Source organism: Ranitomeya imitator, chromosome 5 (genome assembly GCF_032444005.1).
Source record: "Ranitomeya imitator isolate aRanImi1 chromosome 5, aRanImi1.pri, whole genome shotgun sequence".
Classification (NCBI taxonomy): domain Eukaryota; kingdom Metazoa; phylum Chordata; class Amphibia; order Anura; family Dendrobatidae; genus Ranitomeya; species Ranitomeya imitator.
In genome coordinates this window covers 440,111,653-440,134,038 of record NC_091286.1, presented here as the reverse complement: position 1 = coordinate 440,134,038, position 22,386 = coordinate 440,111,653, and the positions used below count along the sequence as shown (strand labels likewise).

The window sequence follows — 22,386 nt, the reverse complement described above, 5'->3', positions numbered from 1 at the left end:
TCCTGGTCTGGCAGGTTTGATAATGCGGATGTGCTTTCCATCCACCGGCTCCTAAACAGTTGGGGAAATCACACACACTCCAGAATTTTTCCTCAATTTCAAGCCACATGTCCAAGGTGGGTAGGGGTATAAACTCATCCCGGAGTACATTCCACAAAGCCCGGCAGGTGTCCGCAACTATTCCAGACAGGGTGGATATTCCAAGCCGGTATTGGAAGTGGAGGGATGATAAACTCTCTCTGGTTGCCAGAAATCTGTAAGAAAAACAAACCCCCCAAAAATTTCAAACTATTCTATTTATGGTGTGGTTACGCTAAAGAAAGAAAGGAAAATACCCAAAACAAACATGTGAGAAAACACAAAATTTGGACTGTCATTGGTTTAGATTTGGAACGGACCTTAATGTAACCAGCAGATCTTCCTCTGGCGGAATCGCTCTACGGAGCTGGGTGTCCTGTCTCCGTATGGCTCCTTGGACACGTGCAAGCAAATCCCGGAACGAGTCTTGTGACATTCTTGTATATTCATGGAATTTCTCCGGGTTGGCATTAAGCTCGCCATACAGCGTGTGATAGGCTCCACGTCTCTCACGTAGTTCGATAATGGGGTGTCTCCAAAAACGCCTACGTTGTCTCCTTCTCCATCTTTCGCGATTTCTGTCTTGCTCCCAAGCAAAAGCACAGGCAAGAAACAGCTTGATGCTTAAATCCAGGTTGAAATAAAAGCTCTCCATGCGAAGATCCATCATGACACAGGATACAGGAGCAAAATCTGAAGATTACAGCTGTTCAGGGGTCTATATAAAGAAATCCCATAATACACGCCCTCAGTAGTCCCATTGCCAGTGTCTGGTTATCTAGATTTTTCTCTTGTGAAATTTCTTATCATGCACACCAAAAACGCAAACGCAGGAAAAAATGCATATAAACGCGTACAAACGCGGAATTTTTTTAAACCGCATACGTTCCCGCTTGCGTCTATAAAACGCCGCGTTTGTACACGTTTATATGCGTTTTTTCCACCACTTGCGGATGCGGACCAAACACTGCGGATTTAAACACAATGTGAAACTAGCCTCAGTAGAGTGGACTTTTGATTCTACCAATGCTACTGGAGCTCACATATCTAAGCAACAAGCTAGTGTGTGCAAGTGAGGAGGGGGGAACAGGTCCAAATGTAGCTCTGGGTCCCATTGGAATCTAGTTGAGCCACTGAGGGTATACAAAGTACTTTTTTTTTTTAAAGTTTAACTGGGGAGAAACTGGGGCGAGCATGTAAATTCCCTCTAAGACATTCTCATTCGAAAACTGTTCGATTCCTGCGTTGTGCTGTAGTTTTCTTCTCTGACCCAATTATTTCTGTAAATTGTTCTATTAAAATTCAAATGCTGAAGAAGCTAAGATCTTTCCAGGGAAATCAACATTATACAGAACAGGTGAGTGAATAGTTTCAGCACACTCCAGTATGACAGAAACACTTCTGTATGAATACAGTAGACTGAAGTGCAACACCAAAGCCTATTGGTGATTTAATGGAAAGGATTTAATGAAGGGTGTGTTCTTAATAGTAATGTTAAAAGAATAGGAGCTACTGAAGACATCCACTCTGAGCCCTGAGAGACGGCTGTGCACATACTGAAGCTCCTGGTGTCCTAGTTATACAGAAGACACAAGAGATGGATGCCAAGAAGACAGGTACACGTGCCCTGCTGAACCCGGGGGAGGAGAATGAAATGGTAAGGTGACATTTAATATGAAAAGAAGATCATAGTATCAAAATATAACTCTTCAATTTACTAATATTGATTACTAGAGTCCTGTGTAAAGTTCAGTAAGATGAATATTGTCATGGTCATGTATTATAAACAGGTGGGGACTTAGCCAGGGGCCCAATAAGTAAGGGGGGCCCATTTCTATTTCCAAAGCAGAAAGCAGCTTCTGTCATAGACACATTATCGGACTGCAAAGGGCCAACATACTGTTCTTGCACAAAAACGCTCTTCTGTCTGTGTTGGTCCCCCAAAAAAGATATGTGATGCCTATAGTGAAAACTATTTGAAGCAACTAATCCAGAAATAAGTGAAACACTGACTTTTACAGGTAAGGTCAACAAAGAGATTTGGGCCAATATATCTATAAAAAAGTCAGGGGTCGTGTTCTAAATATTAGTTTTTTATAGAGGTGTCAGTGGTCTGTTGAAGACATTTATCTAGTAGAGAATACCGTAGTTATACTCTGATATAGTATGTATTATTTATTTTATTTGCTTATATAGCACCATCATCATTATCCCTGTCCCAATTGGGGCTCACAATCAGTATGTCTTTGGAGTGTGTGAGGAAACCCACGCAAACATGGGGAGAATATATAAACTTTTTGCAGATGTTGTCCTTGGTGTGGGATTTGAACCCAGGACCCCAGAAGTGAAAAGCAGCAGTTCTATCTAATGTATTATGTACAGTACTCGATGGGATATATATATATATATAATGTATTACGTGCAGTTCTGGGCAGTATAGGCATGATATGTGCAGTACTATGTGGTATATGTATGATGTATTATGACGATGTATTATGTGCAGTACTGGATGGTATAGGTATGATATATACAGTACTATGTGGTATATAGATGATGTATTATGATGATATAATTTATGCAGCATTGTATGGTAAATGTATGATGCATTATGTGCAGTACTGAATGGTATATATGTAATGTATTATGTACAGTATTTTATAGAATGTGTTTGATTTACTATTCAGTACTAAATGGTATATGTATTATGTACAATACTGTTTGGTATATGTATGATGTATTATTCAGTATTGAATGGTATTTGCTAAACGTATTATGTACAGTACTGTATGGTACAGTAAATGTATGATGTATTATGTATAGCACTGTATGGTATTTGACCACTGGGTTATTTTGCCTAATGAGTTATCACCATATAAAAATTATGTTACCCAAAGTATTATGCCGGCTATCTGCATGAGATAGATAACTGACAGATTTATTCTTCATCTCCACAAAAACCGTGAACATTCTGCGTGGACGAATATGGATGTTATTTCAAAAAGATTGACGTAAGAGGCTGCTAGACCTCACCACCTGTCCCCAGAGAACCTTTCCTTTGCTTCTCCTAATGGTTGGTGGGATGGTTACTCTACATTAAATGCAATGACTATTGAAATTTATAAATGTAAAATTAGTTTCCGTTGCATCTCTACAATATGCAAAAAATTAACTAGGCAAATGTATATGCAATGCAATTAACATTGATTTATAGCAGTAGCATAGCTACTGGGGGCAGAGGGGGCCATCGTCCCAGGCCCTGTCACATGGAGGGGCCCACCGGGAATCATGAGGCAGAACACCGCACGGGGAGAGCAGGAAAATGCCTTCTCCCCTGCCTGATGGAGATTCTGCAGCTGGTAGCACAGTGGAGTCTCCCCCCTGCAGTGTAAAGTGCAGGCTACTGACCTAAGGAGCTTCTTCCCAGTTGCAGCTTGTTGCACGCTGGGATTGCCTCAGGCACGCTGGGTTCTAGTGGCCACCCTGCATTTCTCTCACATACTTCCTGGTCCCACCTCAGTGACTGTAAACTTGGTAAGTGTCATGGCATGGGCACTGGGGGGTTAATGGGAGATGATATTGTATTATGAGGTGTGAAGTGGGGGAGAGAGAACAGGGCACTGGGGGGGTGAATGTGAGAGGATGGGGTATTGTGTGTGGGGGAAAGGGCATGAGGGGGTGAATGTGAGAGGATGGGGTATTGTGTGTGGGGGAAAGGGCATGTGGGGGTGAATGTGAGAGGATGGGGTATTGTGTGTGGGGGAAAGGGCATGTGGGGGTGAATGTGAGAGGATCGGGTATTGTGAGATGTGACAGGGTACTGGGGGGATGATTATTATACTGTTTTGTTAGTAGATTCTAAGCACTCTATTACATGTAATTGTTGCTGTCTGGGGGGCTGGAGATGGGGAGGTGGGGGACTTTTGATACTTACCAGCTGGGTCTTTTACAAGTATTAGTATAACAAGCCCCATATAGTAACCATGAACTGCATCACGTTTAAAGGGAATCTGTCACCCCCAGGACGTGTATGACCTATTAATATGGGCATACAGGTAATGTTACCCTAGTCCTACCTATCTGCCTCGTATTAATGGTCTTGTTGCTGAAAAATGTTTTTATGCTAATGATTTCTTTTACAGGCTCCAGAGCATATGGTGCTGTAAGAAATCCCTTCCTCCTGTCTTTATTACAAAACCAGCTCCCAAGTATCTCAGTAATAGGACCAGATTCCTTCACCTGAACTCCTTCAGAAATACATACCTCATCCTCCCTTCTGTGGGCACAGCATTCAGGGATCTTCTGTGCACGCGCCGGTGACTTCCGCTCCAGTGATCTCTGGTGGGCGCGCCAATAAGGTGTTCTCCTCACTTCCTCTCTGCATAGTCCTTGCTATGTATACATGGTTTCTAGCGATGACTGTGCAGGAAGGAAGTGAGGAAAGCACCTTATCGACGTGCACATCGGAGCTCACAGAGACTCACCCGCACAGAAGATCCCTGAATAAAGTGCCCACAGAAGGAAGGAAGAGGTACAGATTGTGGAGAGTCACAGGGCGCAGGTGCAGGATTCTGGCGCCATAGATGCCATACATAGTAGAGGAGTAGTATTGTAATGAAGACAGGAGGCTGGGATTTCTTACAGCAACACACACCCCGGAGCCTGGAAGAAATCTTTAGCATAAGGAAAGAATATAACATTTCTAAGTAACAAGACCATTAATATGAGGCATACAGGTAGGCAGGTAGGACTAGTGTAACATTTCTATTACCTGTATTCCCATATTAATAGGTCATATATGTCCCGGAGGGGGAACAGATTCACTTTAAACCACCACTCCAGCATTTTTTATAATTTCACCGCTGGGGTGGCGCCTTAAAATCAAGACCTCTACTGACTGTCTGATACTCACCTTCCAACCTTTTCATCTGTTTTCGCCTCTGCTCAGCTCCATCTTCTGCAGTTTGCGACCTGTTCACTGCTACAGTGTTTCATGGAGCGGTGCGGAGGTCTCTAGTCATTGTAAGCTTATTAGAGCCTCTTTCTGGCCTCGTTCTCGCCTCTTTCGGGCCTCGTTCTCACCTCTTTCTGCATTTTATAGACTTACATTCAGCAATTGTGAAGTAGCTTCCAACTTCAGGCCAATCAGAAGCTGCACTCCCAAGAATTGGCCACGGGACAGGAGCAGTGCCAAAAAAATGGTGAATACGCCAGAGGATGAGTATATGACTGGGGCAGGGGACATGTGCTTAAAGCTCCACTCTGGCTGTTTAAAAAAAAAAGCCCTGCTAGAGTGGTGCGTTAATGATGAGCAATTTATTAATATAAATTTAATATAGGAGGGATTAGTGGGAAGTGACCCACCACTAACCATAAGAGGTACTGAAAGGAGTTTGCTGCCAATGGCCGAGACAACTCTCCAATACTTTTTTCCTTCAATTGCTTGTCTAGCAAGGTTTTGAGGAAGACATTCTATCCTCCATTGCTGAGAAGTAAACCAGCCTATATGGTAATAGACAGAGCACATTGTCTTTTTTACCATCTACTTTTCCATTTTCAGGACGTTTTTTTTTAATACTAAATGCTCTTACTCCCTTGTACTACCTTTTATTTATTATAACTGTTCAAGTTTATTTTTGTAAGAATAGGGGCAGCCAGGTTGGGTCTCTAATTTTTCAACCTTTTTCTATTGCTTGAAAGTGTGAGTTTTCAGGTACTCTCTACTATCAATACATAATACTATCCTTTATTTGTACCTGCTCTAAGCATTAAAACCCATTAAACTCCACTAGTGTCAACAGGCATATTGATGGTAGTACTTTATCCATTCTAAAACCTCTACCATTCTACAACGCTAATCCCTCCTCTTAGTACACATTGATAACAGGTCATCATTTATTAATCCTACATTGTGTTTATCAGCGCGAATAAACATTTTTAACATTTGCTCCCTCTTTGACAATACTGTGGCAATTGTCTTATTCACTGTAGAAAAATCTCAAGCACTTTTATTTCTAAATGTAATAAAGGCTTGGAATAAATGTCTGCAGTCACTTTATGTGACTGCAGACTGCCAAATCATGGCAGGGAGCGCCTGCTGCATGAGCCTCCAATATCACTGATGTTATCAGGTGGTCATGGACCCCACGTTTGCTATGTTCATGTGTCGACTAGAAAGGTTTGGTTTCTCTCAATAGAAGAGAATTGGGGAAGCCGAAAGAGTCATCACACGACCACCTGCTTGAATCTGTGATACTGGGGTCATTGTTACTGTACATTGGGAACTCAGGGGACATCATTAAATGCTAAGTGGGCACTTAGGAAGCATTATTGCTATAGGGGCACTCAGAGTATTGTGACCATCAAAGTTGCATATGAGGTATTATTACTTTTTAGGAACAAAATGTGGAGGGCACTAGCACAGGACATTAATATATTTTAGGGGGGAATTTTACTATCTGGAGAGCACAAATGTGGCATTATTACTATGTCAGGAGCACAGTGGTGGCATTACTATGTGGGACGGTAAGAGGAGCCATTATTGTTAGTGTTGAGCATTCTGATACTGCAAGTATCGGGTATCGGCCGATATTTGCTGTATCGGAATTCCGATACCGAGATCCGATATTTTTGTGATATCGGAAATCGGTATCGGAGTGTGGGGTGCGTATGGTTCCCAGGGTCTGGAGGAGAGGAAACTCTCCTTCAGGCCCTGGGATCCATATTAATGTAAAAAATAAAGAATAAAAATAAAAAATATGGCTATACTCACCCCTCCGAAGGACCCTGGCTGTCACCGCTGCGAGCGTCCGCCTCCATTCCTGAGAATGTAGTGAGTGATGGACCTTCGATGATGTCGCGGTCAAGTGAGCGGTCACGTGAGCGGTCAGTCACCTGACCGCGACGTCATCGAAGGTCCTTCACTCTCTGCAATTCTCATGAACGGAGGCGGACGCTTGCAGCGGTGACAGCCAGGGTCCTTCGGAGGGGTGAGTATATCCATATTTTTTTTTTATTCTTTATTTTTTACATTAATATGGATCCCAGGGCTTGAAGGAGAGTTTCCTCTCCTTCAGACCCTGGGAACCATCGAGGATACCTTCCGATATTTGTGTCCCATTGACTTGTATTGGTATCGGAACTCGATATCGCGAGATCGGATATTTTGCCGGTATCGGCAGATACCATCCGATACCGATACTTTCAAATATCGGAAGGTATCGCTCAACACTAATTATTGTACCACACAGCATGTGCAGTAATAGGGACACATGGCAACAGTGGTTCAGCATTGGGGTATCAGCAGAATGAGTAGTTTGCACAGGTTGGGCATAGATATAGACGGTGCTGGAAATGTGAGAAGTCATATGTGTTGTTGTTGTAATCTCGGCATCCGAGTTCTTGCTGGAAGAATTTGTCATGTTGGTCTGGGCCTGATGGGAAAGATGGGAAAAGTGAACGACTCTATAAGAAGGAACATCAGCTGTAAGTCACCATCTATAACTGTACTGTGCTCGCTTATATAGTCTGCAGGATTGGTAACTTCAACTATATTGTCTCCACATAGTAATATCAGTGTTCAATTTTGTATGTAGATTTATTTTCAATCACAGCGCGTCATCTACTGATGTTCCCCTGTACTCACAATTAGGGTGCACCATGTAGCTGTAATCAGGATTACCTGTTTAGGGGCCCAGTCAGATTTTTCGCCCTCCCCCCAAGCTGAAACCCTATCTACTTTATTCTGCCCAGTTTTGTTACAAAGCCTGAAGTTCACTAGTCCCAGCAAAGTGAATGAGGTTCATGCACACGTTGCTTCTTTTTTACTTGGATATTTGCAGCACATTTTAATCTGCAGCTTGTCAATTCTTTCAGAATTTTCGCTGCAGATTTCTCAAATACTAATAAAGCTACTTTCCCACGATCAGGAAGTAACAACGCTTTGGATTCAGAGTATTTCGCTGCTTCCAAAATGCTGCGTTCTAATCCACAGGCGTTCACTGAACATTTGGAATCCAGTACATTGTATTGGGGAAATATCTATTGTGGAAACCAGCGCCTCCGTAGCTGAAATTCACATACTGTGGCTCGTAAACCACTTCGCGGGTGAGTTTATGCAGCATCAAATAGAAGCACAGCGGGCATAGGATTTCTATAAATGTGCCGTGTCCAAAACGCTGCCAGGATGGGATACACCCTCGAGTACTGCAGGAATTAAGTACAGTCTTTGATAGACCATTATTTTTAATCTTTAAAGACTCCATAATAACAGGGTCTGTACCACAGGACTGGCGTATAGCAAATGTGGTGCCAATATTCAAAAAGGGGACAAAAACTGAACTCGGAAATTATAGGCCAGTAAGCTTAACCTCTACTGTGGGCAAAATCCTGGAGGGCATTCTAAGGGATGCTATACTGGAGTATCTGAAGAGGAATAACCTCATGACCCAGGATCAGCACGGGTTTACTAGGGACCGTTCATGTCAGACTAATTTGATCAGTTTCTATGTGAAGAGGTAAGTTACGGACTGGACCAAGGGAACCCAGTGGATGTAGTGTATATTGATTTTTCCAAAGCTTTTGATACGGTGCCACACAAAAGGTTGATACATAAAATGAGAATAATGGGGATAGGGGACAATATGTGTAAGTGGGTTTAGAGCTGGCTCAGGGATAGGAAACAAAGGGTGGTTATTAATGGAGCACACTCGGATTGGGTCGCGGTTAGCAGTGGGGTACCACAGGGGTCAGTATTGGGCCCTCTTCTTTTTAACATATTTATTAATGACCTTGTAGGGGGCATTCAGAGCAGAATTAAAATATTTGCAGATGACACTAAACTCTGCAGGGTAATCAATACAGGGGAGGACAATTTTATATTACAGGTTGATTTATGTAAACGAGAAGCTTGGGTTGATAAATGGCAAATGAGCTTAATGGGGATAAATGTAAGGTCATGCACTTGGGTAGAAGTAATAAGATGTATAACTATGCACTTAATTCTAAAACTCTGGGCAAAACCGTCAAGGAAAAAGACCTGGGTGTATGGGTGGATGACAAACTCATATTCAGTGGCCAGTGTCAGGCAGCTGCTACAAAGGCAAATAAAATAATGGGATTCATTAAAAGAGGCATAGATGCTCATGAGGAGAACATAATTTTGCCTCTATACAAGTCACTAGTTCGACCACACTTAGAATACTGTGCACAGTTCTGGTCTCCGGTGTATAAGAAAGACATAGCTGAACTGGAGCGGGTGCAGAGAAGAGCGACCAAGGTTATTAGAGGACTGGGGGGTCTGCAATACCAAGATAGGTTATTGCACTTGGGGCTATTTAGTTTGGAAAAACAAAGGCTAAGGGGTGATCTATTGTTAATGTATAAATATATGAGGGGACAGTACATAGACCTTTCTGATGATCTTTTTAATCATAGACCTAAGACAGGGACAAGGGGGCATCCTCTACGTCTGGAGGAAAGAAGGTTTAGGCATAATAACAGACGCGGATTCTTTACTGTAAGAGCAGTGAGACTATGGAACTCTCTGCTGTATGATGCTGTAATGAGTGATTCATTACTTAAATTTAAGAGGAAACTGGATACTTTTCTTGAAAGTATAATGTTGCAGGGTATATATACTAGATTCCTTGATAGGGCGTTGATCCAGGGAACTAGTCTGATTGCCGTATATGGAGTCGGGAAGGAATTTTTTTTTCCCAAAGTGGAGCTTACTCTTTGCACATGGGTTTTTTTTGCCTTCTTCTGGATCAACATGTTAGGGCATGCTAGGTTAGGCTATGGGTTGAACTAGATGGACTTAAAAACTTTCTTCAACCTTAATAACTATGTTACTGTGTTACTATGCTATTCCTGATCTTCGGCACGTACCTTTTTTTGCACCAAAAACGCATGTAATAAAAGAGACAAAAATAGAGTTGCAGAAGTGGTGCAGAAGTTTCTGCAGGAAATAATTAACGTGAGCACATACCCTTAAAAACGCATGGCTGAAATCATGCAGCTATGTTCTGATACATTGTGCTCGATCCATGGTATCAGCTGTAAGGTTCTATTTTAACCCCTTTCTGACATTTGGCATAATATTATGCCCTCGTCGGACTCCCTGCCTTTTATGTGGTCTCCGGCAGTGAGACCGCCTATTTCCGGGGACGTGTCAGCTGTTTTGAACAGCTGACATGTGCCTAGAATAGACTCGAGAGGAATCACGATCCACACGCGGCTATTAACCCCTTAAATGCCACTGTCAAATGCTGAGTGTAAAGTGGTGATGTCTTTTTTTTTATCATAAACAGTGTTGATACAGTAACTGTGTTCAGCCACCGGAGGTCACCCTTGAGTAATAGACAGGATAATTACAATGTTGTTGCAGTAATTTTGTTCAGCCACCGGAGGTCACCCATGAGTTAAAGACAAAAAGATTCTGGAAACAGGACAGTTACCTCAGAGAGAGTTTCCGGGCGTTTGAGAAGAAGCAGCGCGGTGATGGAGAGTGGGGAATCCAGATCTTGAGGCATTCCTGTTTGGGGACTGTGTGACTTCAAGAAAGCTATTCTTGTGAGTAAACAGAGAAGTGTGACCAGTCACCGACTGTGTAGTTAGCTAGGGATAGCTAGATAGGAATCACAGCCTAATTAAGGACAGTCTTGTATTAAGAATTGCGTGATAACTAATAGACACTGTGTGGATTCCTGCGCTTCACGATTCTGGCTGTGGGATATTCCTGGAATTATTTGTGAACTTTATCTGGATCTGCTTCAGAAGATTTGGTGGCTCAAATACCTATTTAATCTGCTGCTGGACATCTGTATAACAAATTCAGTTATTTATCGTTGAGGCATATATTGCAAAAGAGTACACTCTGAGCACTCAACAATAAGACGGTGCACTGCGTATACACTGAGTATATACTGTGATATATATATATATATATATATATGTTGGGAAAAACTGGGTACCCGTGATTTATTGTAAATTAGGCGGGAGGCGGGTGCAAGATTGTATTCCTGAGAGGACCACGTGTCACAGGCACAGTATAACCCGTGTAGGCCCATTACACATAAGGGAGGGAGTGGTATAGTTGTGGGTTAGTCGGATTCCTGTCTGTGAAGCTGGCACTTGGGGTCTCTCAGGCTGCATAACTTGTATTCTGTGAGTTGTGGCTGTTGTGGCCCATATTGTTTTGGGAGAGAAAAGGCTGTCATTTTTTGCCTAAGTTATAAAGAAAAGTTGGTTTAATATCATATTGTGCTCTGAGACATTCATAGCAGCGCCGTATTCTGTTCTCGAGCAGCGACCGGCATAACGGTCGTTACACATGGTATCAGCTGTAAGGTTCTATTTTAACCCCTTTCTGACATTTGGCATAATTGTATGCCCACGTCGGACTCCCTCCCTTTTATGTGGTCTCCTGGGACGTGTCTTGTTGTGAATTCTGTTATCAAACTCCCTCCTGTGGTCATGAATGGTACTTCGGCGAGTTCTGTCCATGGACTCCCTCTGGTGGCTGTGAGTGGAGCTGCTGGTTCTGAGGTTCCTTCCACAGGTGACCTACTTTAGTCTTAGGCTGGCTGCTCTATTTAACTCTACTCTGATCATTACTCCATGCCAGCTGTCAATGTTCTTGTACTGGTTCAGTTCACTCTTGCATCTTTCTGGTGACCTGTCTACTCCAGCAGAAGCTAAGTCCCTGCTAGTTAATTATTTGTTCATTGTTTCCTTGTCCAGCTGCTATCATGATTTTTCCTTGCTAGCTGGAAGCTCTGGGATGCAGAGTGGCACCTCCGCACCGTGAGTCGGTGCGGAGGTCTTTTTGCACACTCTGCGTGGTTTTTTTGTAGTTTTTTGTGCTGACCGCAAAGATTCCTTTCCTATCCTCAGTCTGTTTAGTAAGTCTGGCCTCCCTTTGCTGAAACCTGTTTCATTTCTGTGTTTGTGACTTTCATCTTTACCCACAGTCAATATATGTGGGGGGCTGCCTTTTCCTTTGGGGAATTTCTCTGAGGCAAGGTAGGCTTTATTTTCTATCTCTAGGGCTAGTTAGCTCTTAGGCGGTGAAGAGGCGTCTAGGTAGAGTTAGGTACGCTCCACGGCTATTTCTAGTTGTGTGATAGGATTAGGGGTTGCGGTCAGCAGAGCTCCCACTTCCCAGAGCTTGTCCTGTGTGAGTTTAACCATCAGGTCGTTCCGGGTGCTCCTATCCACCAGGTCCATAACAGTGTCTGCTGTTTTGAACAGCGGTCATGTGCCTAGAATAGCCTCGAGTGGAATCGCGATCCACCCGTGGCTATTAACCCCTTAAATGCCACAGTCAAATGCTGACAGCGGCATTTAACTCACGCTTCTTGCCATCGGGCTGGAAATCTGTCCATTGGTGACCCCGTCATGTGATCGCAGGTCACCAGTTCGATGGCATGACAACTAGAAGTCTCCTGGAGACCTCTATCATTGTCACTGCCGGATTGCTATGAGTGCTTCTCGGTGGTCGGTGCTCTTAGCAAGTGAGTAATTCTACTGCATAGTGGCGATCTGATCATCGCCTCTATGTAGCAGAGACGATTGAGTTATGGCTCCCATGGAGACTATTAAAGCATGGCAAAAGTAAAAAAAAAATTGTTTTTTAAAAAATTAAAAAAATATTAAAGTTCAAATCGCCCCGTTTCACACCATTAAAAGATAAAACAAAAATTTTTTTAAAAAATTAAACATACACATTTGGTATCGCCATGTTTAGAATCGTCCAATCTATCAATTAAAAAAGGATTAATCTGATCGCTAAACGGCATAGCTGAAAAAAAGTCCAAATGCCAGAATTATGTTTTTTTTGTCCCCGCGACATTGAATTAAAATGCAATAACGGGCAATGAAAAGATTGTATCTGGACCAATATGGTATCATTAAAATCGTCAGCTCAGCATGCAAAAAATAAGCCCTCACTCAACCCGAGATCACGAAAAATGGAGGTGCTACACTTATGGAAAAATGGCACAAATATTTTTTTACCAAAGTTTTGAACTTTATTTCACCACTTTGATAAAAAAGAACCTAAACATGTTTGGTGTCTATGAACTCTTAATGAACTGGAGATTCAAAATGGCAGGTCAGTTTTAGCATTTAGTGATGCAAAAAAAGAAGAAAATGCGGCAGCACTCACCAATGTGTGTGGTCCAATCCTTTATTCAGACATGATTAAAACGGCATCTTCACGGCTCGGGAGAGGGTAAAAGGGAGTGAGCAGGGACGACGACGATCGTTTCGCGCTATCACAGCGCTTCAACAGGTCTCACCTGTTGACCTGTTGAAGCGCTGTGATAGTGCGAAACGATCATCATCGTCCCTGCTCACTCCCTTGTACCCTCTCCCGAGCCGTGAAGACGCCGTTTTAATCATGTCTGAATAAAGGATTGGACCACACACATTGGTGAGTGTTGCCGCATTTTCTTCTTTTTTGCATTACCTATAGCTTTTTTCATGCGAGCACCTCCATTTTTCCACGTCAGGCTCTCCTTTTATACCGTACTTGGACTGTGGTCCGCTCTAGGTCAGGCAGGCAGACTGTGCAGCACTACTTTTTTCTTTTTTGATTAGCATTTAGTGAACCTAGTAAAAATTCCAAACAAAAAACAAGTGTGGGATTGCACTTTTTCTGCAATTTTACCGCACTTGGAATTTTTTCCCGTTTACTAGTACAGGACATGGTAAAACTAATGGCAAAGTTAAAAAGTATGACTTGTCCCACAAATAACAAGCCCTGCTATGCCCATTTTGGCCAAATATTAAAAAAGTTATGACTCTGGCAAGAAGGGGAGCCAAAAATGAAAATGCAAAACCAAAAATACGTCTGGTCTTTAAGGGGTTAATATTGATGACTTTAGATAGGAGATCAATATTAGATCATGGGGATCACATTGAAGTGGCTGAAGCTCTCCCAAACTGGTGCAGCTCTGTACATTAATTAACAAGACCGACACACTGGGTAGAGTTAATCAACATGTTCCTAATGGAACAGGGGCAACTCCCTACATTATCAGAAACCTACAGAAAACAGGGAAGCATGTAGCCCTATAGAACAAAGTATGAAGACTAGAGATATGAATAAAAATGCGTATTTTATTGGAGTCAAATTTAAAAAGAGAAGGATAGTAATTACAAATACGGTAAATGTAGGTGAGAACACAAAAATAGGACCTGGGAGTGAAAATCCAGCAACTACTACTGCATACATTCCCTTAAATAATGCCAAAAACCCCTTGGATCAATAGATATCAGGTACTAAGTAGTTTAACTCTAGTTCTGCAAATTATTGTGGACCATGCCAAAAGAGTAAACAAGCAGCAAAGCCGAACCCGACCGAAGATAATCACATATTGTTGATCATAGGTGAAAAGGGAGTAAAAAGTGTAATGAAGTATTACGTGATTCCTCTTCTAAATTGAGGGAAAATGTGCAGGGAAAAGTGCTTAAAGTTACCCTAGTGGTGAATATGCCGAATAGTCTTCCAGGACAGTGCCCCAACACACGTTTCGTCATTGGGCTTTAGGGGGCTACATGTTTCCAGCTCTGTATATTATGTAGTAACCCTGAATGGTTCTGCAGCTCCCTCGCATTCACTTTATTTTTCCATTCGGTAAGTTGATTGCTTGATGTTCTGATAGTAGGATCCCCACTGATTTAATGTTGACAACCCACTGTATGTGGTGTTCCAGGCCCAATCCCAGACTTCCCTAGACTTTGATTACCATGACTGAAGGGTCATGGATTTGCATAAAAATACTGCAAAGATGGAGGTCACAAAATCTGTGGTGCCTGAATTATTTATACCTCTTGTCTGTATACAGTACCTTCATTCACGGAGAGATGTCAGATGAAGAGCAGACATTTTGACAATCATAGCAAAACTTAATTTCAGTTGCTTTAAAAGTAAAAACAAATAATCTCTTTTTAAGGTGCCGTTTTTTCTACGTTATTTCAAACTTATGTTGACTTTCCAAACTTATTTTTTATCTACTATATAAAGCTGAATGTGTGTGTGTGTATGTCCGGGATTGGCATCTGCACCGTCGCACCTACAGCCACAAAATTTTGCACAGTCACACGTCTGGACCCCGAGAGCGTCATAGGCTATGTTGTGAGGCGAAATTTTAACCCTGCGCATTCCAATTCACCAAACAATTTTGCCCCTATCTACATAATGGGGAAAAAAGTGAAAGGAAAAGTGTTGGAGGCGTAGCAGCTACAGCCACAAAATTTTGCACAGTCACACGTCTGGACCCTGAGAGCGTCATAAGCTACGTTGTGAGGTGAAATTTTAACCCCGCGCTTTCCAATTCACCAAACAATTTTGCCCCTATCTACATAATGGGGAAAAAGTAAAAGGAAAAGTGTAGGAGGCAAATTGACAGCTGCCAGAATGAGAGCGATGGCGCCAAAGAGTATATACCATACAGTTGCTAAGGTGGGGCCCCGACATGGGATACTCACCACATACGGGGATATGAACACACACACAAAATGCGCCACACACTACCACGTGCTTGAACACATATTACCCTCAGCACACATTTCACCACAAATACACCAACCTCGCCACATAAAAGTCGAAACACAAAAGTCGCCACTCAAAACTCGCCACACGCAGAACTCGCCACATGCAAAAACTAGGCTCTTGCAAAACTCGCCACAAGTGCAAAACTCACCTCATGGAAAACTCACCACACGCAAAACTTGCACACGCGGAAAAATTGCCACATGCACAAAAGTTGCAACACATGCAAAAGTTGCCTCACACAGAACTTGCACATACTCAAAAGGCACCACACATAAAACTCGCCACGCGCAAAACTCGCTATGCGCAAAACTTGCTGCACACAACTTGCTACACTAACCTGTCACATGCAACTCAACACACAAAAAGTTGCTACACGCATGTTGCCACACAAAACTCATCTCACAAAAGTCGCTACATGCATGTCGCCACACGCAACTCAACACACACAACTTGACAAACGAAACTCGCCCTAAAACACACACAAGTCTGGTATTATCCTTCAAAAATAAAAATCTGATTAATAAGCAGACAAGCTACAAGAGCAACAAATGTACCATATAGGAAATACGGCAGCTGTCAGTCACATGACCTGTCTATTATGTGTATGTGTGAGCTAATATATACTGCCAGGGGGAGGGCTTCCTGTTGGCTGGGGATTTATCAGGCTGCCAATTTAGCTTACAAATACTGAAGTAAAAATACTGAGCAAATAACGTGTGAACGAGGTCTAATACAGGAGGAGATGACACACAGGTATATACTATATACAGGAGGAGATGACACACAAGCATATACTATATACAGGAGGAGATGACATACAGTTACATACTATATACAGGAGGAGATGACATACAGGTATATACTATATACAGGAGGAGATGACACATAGGTATATACTATATACAGGAGCAGATGACCTACAGGTATATACTATATACAGGAGGAGATGACATACAGGTATATGCTATATATAGAAGATGACATAAAGGTATATACTATATACAGGAGGAGATTACACACAGATATATACTATATACAGGGGAGATGACACACAGGTATATACTATATACAGGAGGAGATGACATACAGGTATATACTATATATAGAAGGAGATGACATACAGGTATATACTATATATAGGGGAGATGACATACAGGTATATACTATATACAGGGGAAATGACACACAGCAGGTATATACTATATACAGGGGAGATTACATACAGGTATATACTATATACAGGAGATGACATACAGGTGTATACTATATATAAGGGAGATGACAAACATGTATATACTGAGGTGAAAACGAGAGGTGTGAGGTGAAAATGAAAAGGTGTGAGTGCAAAATGAGAGGAGTGAGGGAAAATAGTGGAGTAATCGGAAAATGACAGATGTGAGGTCGAAATGACAAGTGTTAGGGGGGAATGAGAGGAGTGAGGGAGAAAATGAGAGATGTGAGGGGGAAAATGAAAGATGTGATTGGGAAAATGAGAGGTGTGATGGGAAAATAAGAGAAGTGAGGTGCTATAACTAACCACAGATATTTACTATGCCCAGGCAACGCCGGGCTATTCAGCTAGTTGGAAATAAATTTCAAGATCTATTGGATCACTAAAATTAATGTGTTTTGTAAGCTCCTTCTTTAGACTAAGTGCCAAGGGCTAAAGAAACACTATTTTGAGAGATCCAAAGAATCTTACAATTTTTTAATAGGTTGGTTTTGTTACTTAAAGTTTTCTTGAAAAAGAAAGAATCTGTGCTTACCACTGTAATTGACCGAGGCTAATGCTCAGCTCAACAGCTATCCGCTGTGATCAGTTGTAAAACCTAACAGCAAGTGTTTGATTCATCTGCAGTGGCTTTAATATGCATTAAAACATCTGTCGTTAAGGAGTTTTATTCCCTTAAATAAATCGGGAATAAAGGAATAACGTTGTGATGACTTCAGGGTATGATAGCCTGTGAGGTCAAGCTATAATACTGTAGTGTATGAGACCAAAATTCAAAGTAAAAAAATTTACATGTCCCACAGTGGGCTAAGTGAAAAAAAAAGCTAAATACTATCTGAAAATAAGTAAAAAAAAAAAACACAAAAAAGTCCACACAAATCGCAAAAATCTGTTTTGCCACTCAAAAGACAACGTTTGTGATAAAACAAAAATAAAGAAAAAAGTACGCATAATTGGTATCACCGCATCCAGAACAACCTGCTCAATAAAACTAGAGCGTTATTTTGTTTATTTATTTTAAAAAAAAAATGTTGCTTTTTAATCATACTGACTCACAAAAAAGTTTATAACATGTGATCATAAAGTTATTTGCAAAAAATATGGTATAAAAGAAAAAGCCAAACTGTCCCACAAAAAAACAAGCCATAATGTGGCTCATTCGGCAAAAAAAAAGTTACTGCTCTAAGAATATAACAATGTAAATTCATTTTTGTAAAATATTGTTTTTAGTGTGTAAAAATACCAAAGCATAGAAAACTATATAAATCTGATATTGCAGTAATATTACTAACTCAATGAACAATTCAGTTTAATCATTTGTGACGTACAGTGAATGGCATAAAAAGATGAAAAACAAAAACTGAATTGCTGGTTTTTGCTTATTCTGTGTCTGAAAAATCCCAATAACAGCAATCAAAAACTGTGTATACCCCAAAATGGTACCAAAAATATCTGCAAGTCGTTCTGCGAAAAATAAGCCTTCATACAGCTCTGTTCGCCAAAAAATAAATAAGATACAGCTCACAGAATATGGCGACAAACACGACTTTTTTAGCATTTTTAGGCTGCCGTCACACTGGCAGTATTTGGTCAGTATTTTACATCAGTATTTTTAAGCCAAAACCAGGAGTGGAATAATTAGAGGAAAAGTATAATAGAAACATATGCACCACTTCTGCATTTATCACCCACTCCTGGTTTTGACTTACAAATGCTGATGTAAAATACTGACCAAATACTGCTAGTGTGACGGCAGCCTTACTGTGTGATAGCAGCAAAACCTAAAAAGAACCCAATGTAAATTCAGTATTATTGTAATAACACTGACCCGAAAAAATAAATCCACCTTATCCCTTAGGCTGCCGTCACACTAGCAGTATTTGGTCAGTATTTTACATCAGTATTTGTAAGTCAAAACCAGGAGTGGGTGATAAATGCAGAAGTGGTGCATATGTTTCTATTATACTTTTCCTCTATTTGTTCCATTCCTGGTTTTGGCTTACAAATACTGACCAAATACTGATAGTGTGACGGCAGCCTTATACTGCATAGTGAAGAATGCAAAAATAAAATTAAGAACTATTTTTCTACTGCTATTTGTTAATTCTACCTCCCAAAAATCTGAATAAGATTTGGCTCACATTTATCCTGTGCTCTCCTCTGAGCGCTTACGTCGAGGTTTCCGTGTAAATTCCCCAAAACCACGATGCAGACAAAACCCCAGCTGGAACTACTCACTTATGAGGCAAATGGAGAGACTTTTGTCTGTGTCCCATCATTTTAGGTGCCTTTTTAGCACACAAGTGTGGATTACCACAGATCTGTGAACGCCTAAAAAGATGGATACCTCAAAAGCAGACACCAAATGGAGTAAAAAGTGTCTCCATCAGCCTCAATATGGTTGGTGGTTCTGTCAGGGGTTTGGTCTAAATAGCATTTTTGCGTGATTTACAAAGAAACCCTGATGTAAGTGATCAGTGTGGAATACACGAATGTGATCCCAGCCTTATTCTGGAAGTGATCAAAAAATATTATGTACCCCAAAATTTTACCAATAAAAACCCTAATTTATTTCACGCAAAACTAGCTCCCATTCAAGTCCGTCATCTGTCCCTGGAACTATAGGGGGTTCTCACATTCCTGAGAGAACAAATACTCTGGAAAAGTGACATAGCTCACGCCCCTTTAAATAAAATCCAGTTAATTCTGCATTTCCAAATTCAAATGCCCCCCTTTTGAGCCCCTTTGTGCCTAAACCACAGTAAGCTGCCACATATTTGATATTATTGTAGTGTCGACAGAGCACTTAATTTTCAGGGTGCTTATCACCAGAAGCACAAGCTGGTCACAATGTGTTACAATATATGGAGGCTCCAGACTGTATGAGGGCATAATATATGGGCAATAAACTGGCATATTTTAAATTCCCCAGAAAAAAAGCCTGGTGTGGATGCTACCAAATAGTCACTGCAGCGGTATTCATTGAGAGGTGCAATTTCTACATTGGGGTCCCTTTTGAGGTTTTTCTACTGTTTTAGCAACTTAGGGGCTCCGCACATGTCGTCCGCAAACTATTCTAGCCAAATATGTGCTCCAAAAGCCAAACAACACTCCTTCTTTCTCAGCCCAGACGTGTGGCCTTACAGTAATTTCTGACAACATGTGAAGCTGTTAAAGATATGTACTGTACATGATCTGAAGATATTCAAAATGGACTCTTTGCTGAATATATTGTAGTATTTCTCCACTATCTGTGGACGGGGAGTACTCACTTGGCTGGTCATTGAGGTATACGCTGGGACACTAAGGGTTAAAACAAAAGTCCATTTAGTTTATTGATACACAGCATAAACCGAATTTCAGGTACTTGGAACATGCAACACCCAGTGCACTGTCCGGCTTTAAAGTACCCACGGTCCTCGCTGAGCCTAGGCGTGCACAAAACATACGGACTCCATCTTGGGTGTTCAGACTCACCCCCTTGGGTGGGGTATGTAGGTGACTGGACCCACCCATGTCTCCAAGTCACCTGGAAGCCTCCCCAATGTATAGTAACACTCAGCAGTACATCTGCTGAGCAAAACAACCTCAGGCTTCCATCACAGGGCCACCCACCCCTGTGATACATATTGCCTGTTAACCACATGGCCACCTGACATACCACATACCTCCTCTCTGCATAAAACCGCTGGGCTTGGAACCTTCTATTAACAGACCTCAGACCCTTCTCGGTTGCTTCTGAAAGTCACACCGTCTTTCACAATCGAGCCCTGTCATTGGACCCTTTTGGAACCATCTGTCATCTGACTCTGTCACCTCCTCTGATAGAGTTGCCCCTTTGTGTGACCACCCCCATCCCTGGCGGTCAGTACAGTGTGGTGATTCCCTGGCACCCATAGCTTCTGTCTGGTCTGACCCTTTGTCACCACGTCCATTCCGGGGTCTCCTGCCTAGGTCACTCAGCACTGAGCTCACCGAAGAGTCCTTGTCCTCTCCCACAAGGTCACCTTCGTCTGTCTCTCTGTTGATGATTTCTCCTCTTGTCTTTATTACTCGGAGAGCAGTCATTCCAGTTATCTTCCAGTTGAGTTAATCCACCCTTTAAAGAACCCCTTCATCTCTCAATACCTTGGATTGGAAATGGCCGCCATCTTCTCCTTTCCTGCAGCTGTTTATTAATTTGCAGTCTCTCCAGTCTCAGCTGCTCTACCACTCTTAGTTATTCAGATTTTCTCAAGGCTCTCGATTGATCCGACTACAAAGAATGGAAGCATCACAGCTTCCTGGGTTTTGTCATAAGCCGGAATTTTCACTCTCATCACTCTGGACTTATCTTTGATTTCCTGCATCACTCTTCCCAGTCTCCCAATAACTTTTCTCAACAAATTTCGGGGCACTTGAACAATGTCCTCCATCAATTCCAACTGTCCTTGAGTTTTCTTTGCACACTCCAGACGTCGAGCGGCTTCATCATTCCTCAACAGGATCAACCTTTTCATGCAAAGACAGTGTAGGTGCATGTCACTCAGGATAGGCACCCGCTTAACTGTGACTTCCTAAGTTGACAGTATAATCAACTGTTTTGTCTCGGGTGATCCGTTCACCCTACATGCCTCCACCGCCTTTCTAAATGCCTCATGCACAGCCTCACTGGCACAAGCTTCTCGCACATCCTCAGTTACCTCTGCAACGCATTGGAAGAGTGAAGTCTCAACTTCTTGGACATCATGCTTGACCTCTTCATCCTGAGAGTCAAAGCGGTTTTTCAAGACATCGACCTTCCTTGTGATGCCATCTGCTTGGCACTTCCTCTGATGAATTTCTTCCTCAATGGAGGCCACTTCTTTGGTCAGTCCCTCCAGCTCACTCTCCTTCTTTGCAATCAGATCAAGAGAGCATGACAGTTTGTTCTGTGGAGCAGAGAACTCATTTTTTTGGTTGTCCATGTATTTCTGGAGTTGAGCCTTATATTCCTGCTTAGCCTCCATCTCGATCTTGAGATCTCGGAGAACTTTATCCCCTGCCAGGCAGCATCACTTGTCCTCTCTCCAGCAGATGCTTCTCATGGGCCTCTCTGATATATGTGTTCTTCTCCACCAAGTCTGCGGACAGTTCCCAGAGGCCTTGTTCACTTTGTGTGCTCGCTTTCCGCATTGACCTTATTTTTTACCCCAAAGCCGCAGTTTTGTCAGACTTCTGCTCTTCCAGATGCTTTAGTTCAACCTGCTAATCTGCCACTTTTTGCTTCTCAAGAACCAAATCTTTGGTGAGGCCCTGGAGCTCCTGTGTTTTTGTTGCAGCAAATCATTTCCAGCTGAGACACATGTCCTGTGTTCTCCTACCAAGCAAGAGATAATAAACGTGAGCACTACTCTAGAGGTGCACAGGTAGGTTCCCACACTATGAGTAATGGATGCAAAAAGAACCTGACACTCAAATTAAGTGTAAGTAACTCCGTATTTTTATTGTAGCACCAATACCCATTATTGATACTACAGTAAAAATACGGAGTTACTTA

At 42.0% G+C, this 22,386-nt stretch overlaps 1 protein-coding gene across 2 annotated transcripts in view; it reads left to right on the top strand.

Annotated features, from left to right (window-relative positions):
- The first annotated feature begins 1,602 nt into the window (after positions 1-1,602).
- Positions 1,603-22,386, top strand: part of LOC138638122 (probable cation-transporting ATPase 13A4) — a 492,614-nt gene continuing 471,830 nt past the window's right edge. For both annotated transcript variants that reach the window (XM_069727146.1, XM_069727145.1), the window contains exon 1: positions 1,603-1,735. In XM_069727146.1, coding sequence (XP_069583247.1) covers positions 1,676-1,735 — 60 coding nt within the window. In that variant the 5' untranslated portion in view covers positions 1,603-1,675. The remainder of the gene's footprint in view (positions 1,736-22,386) is intronic.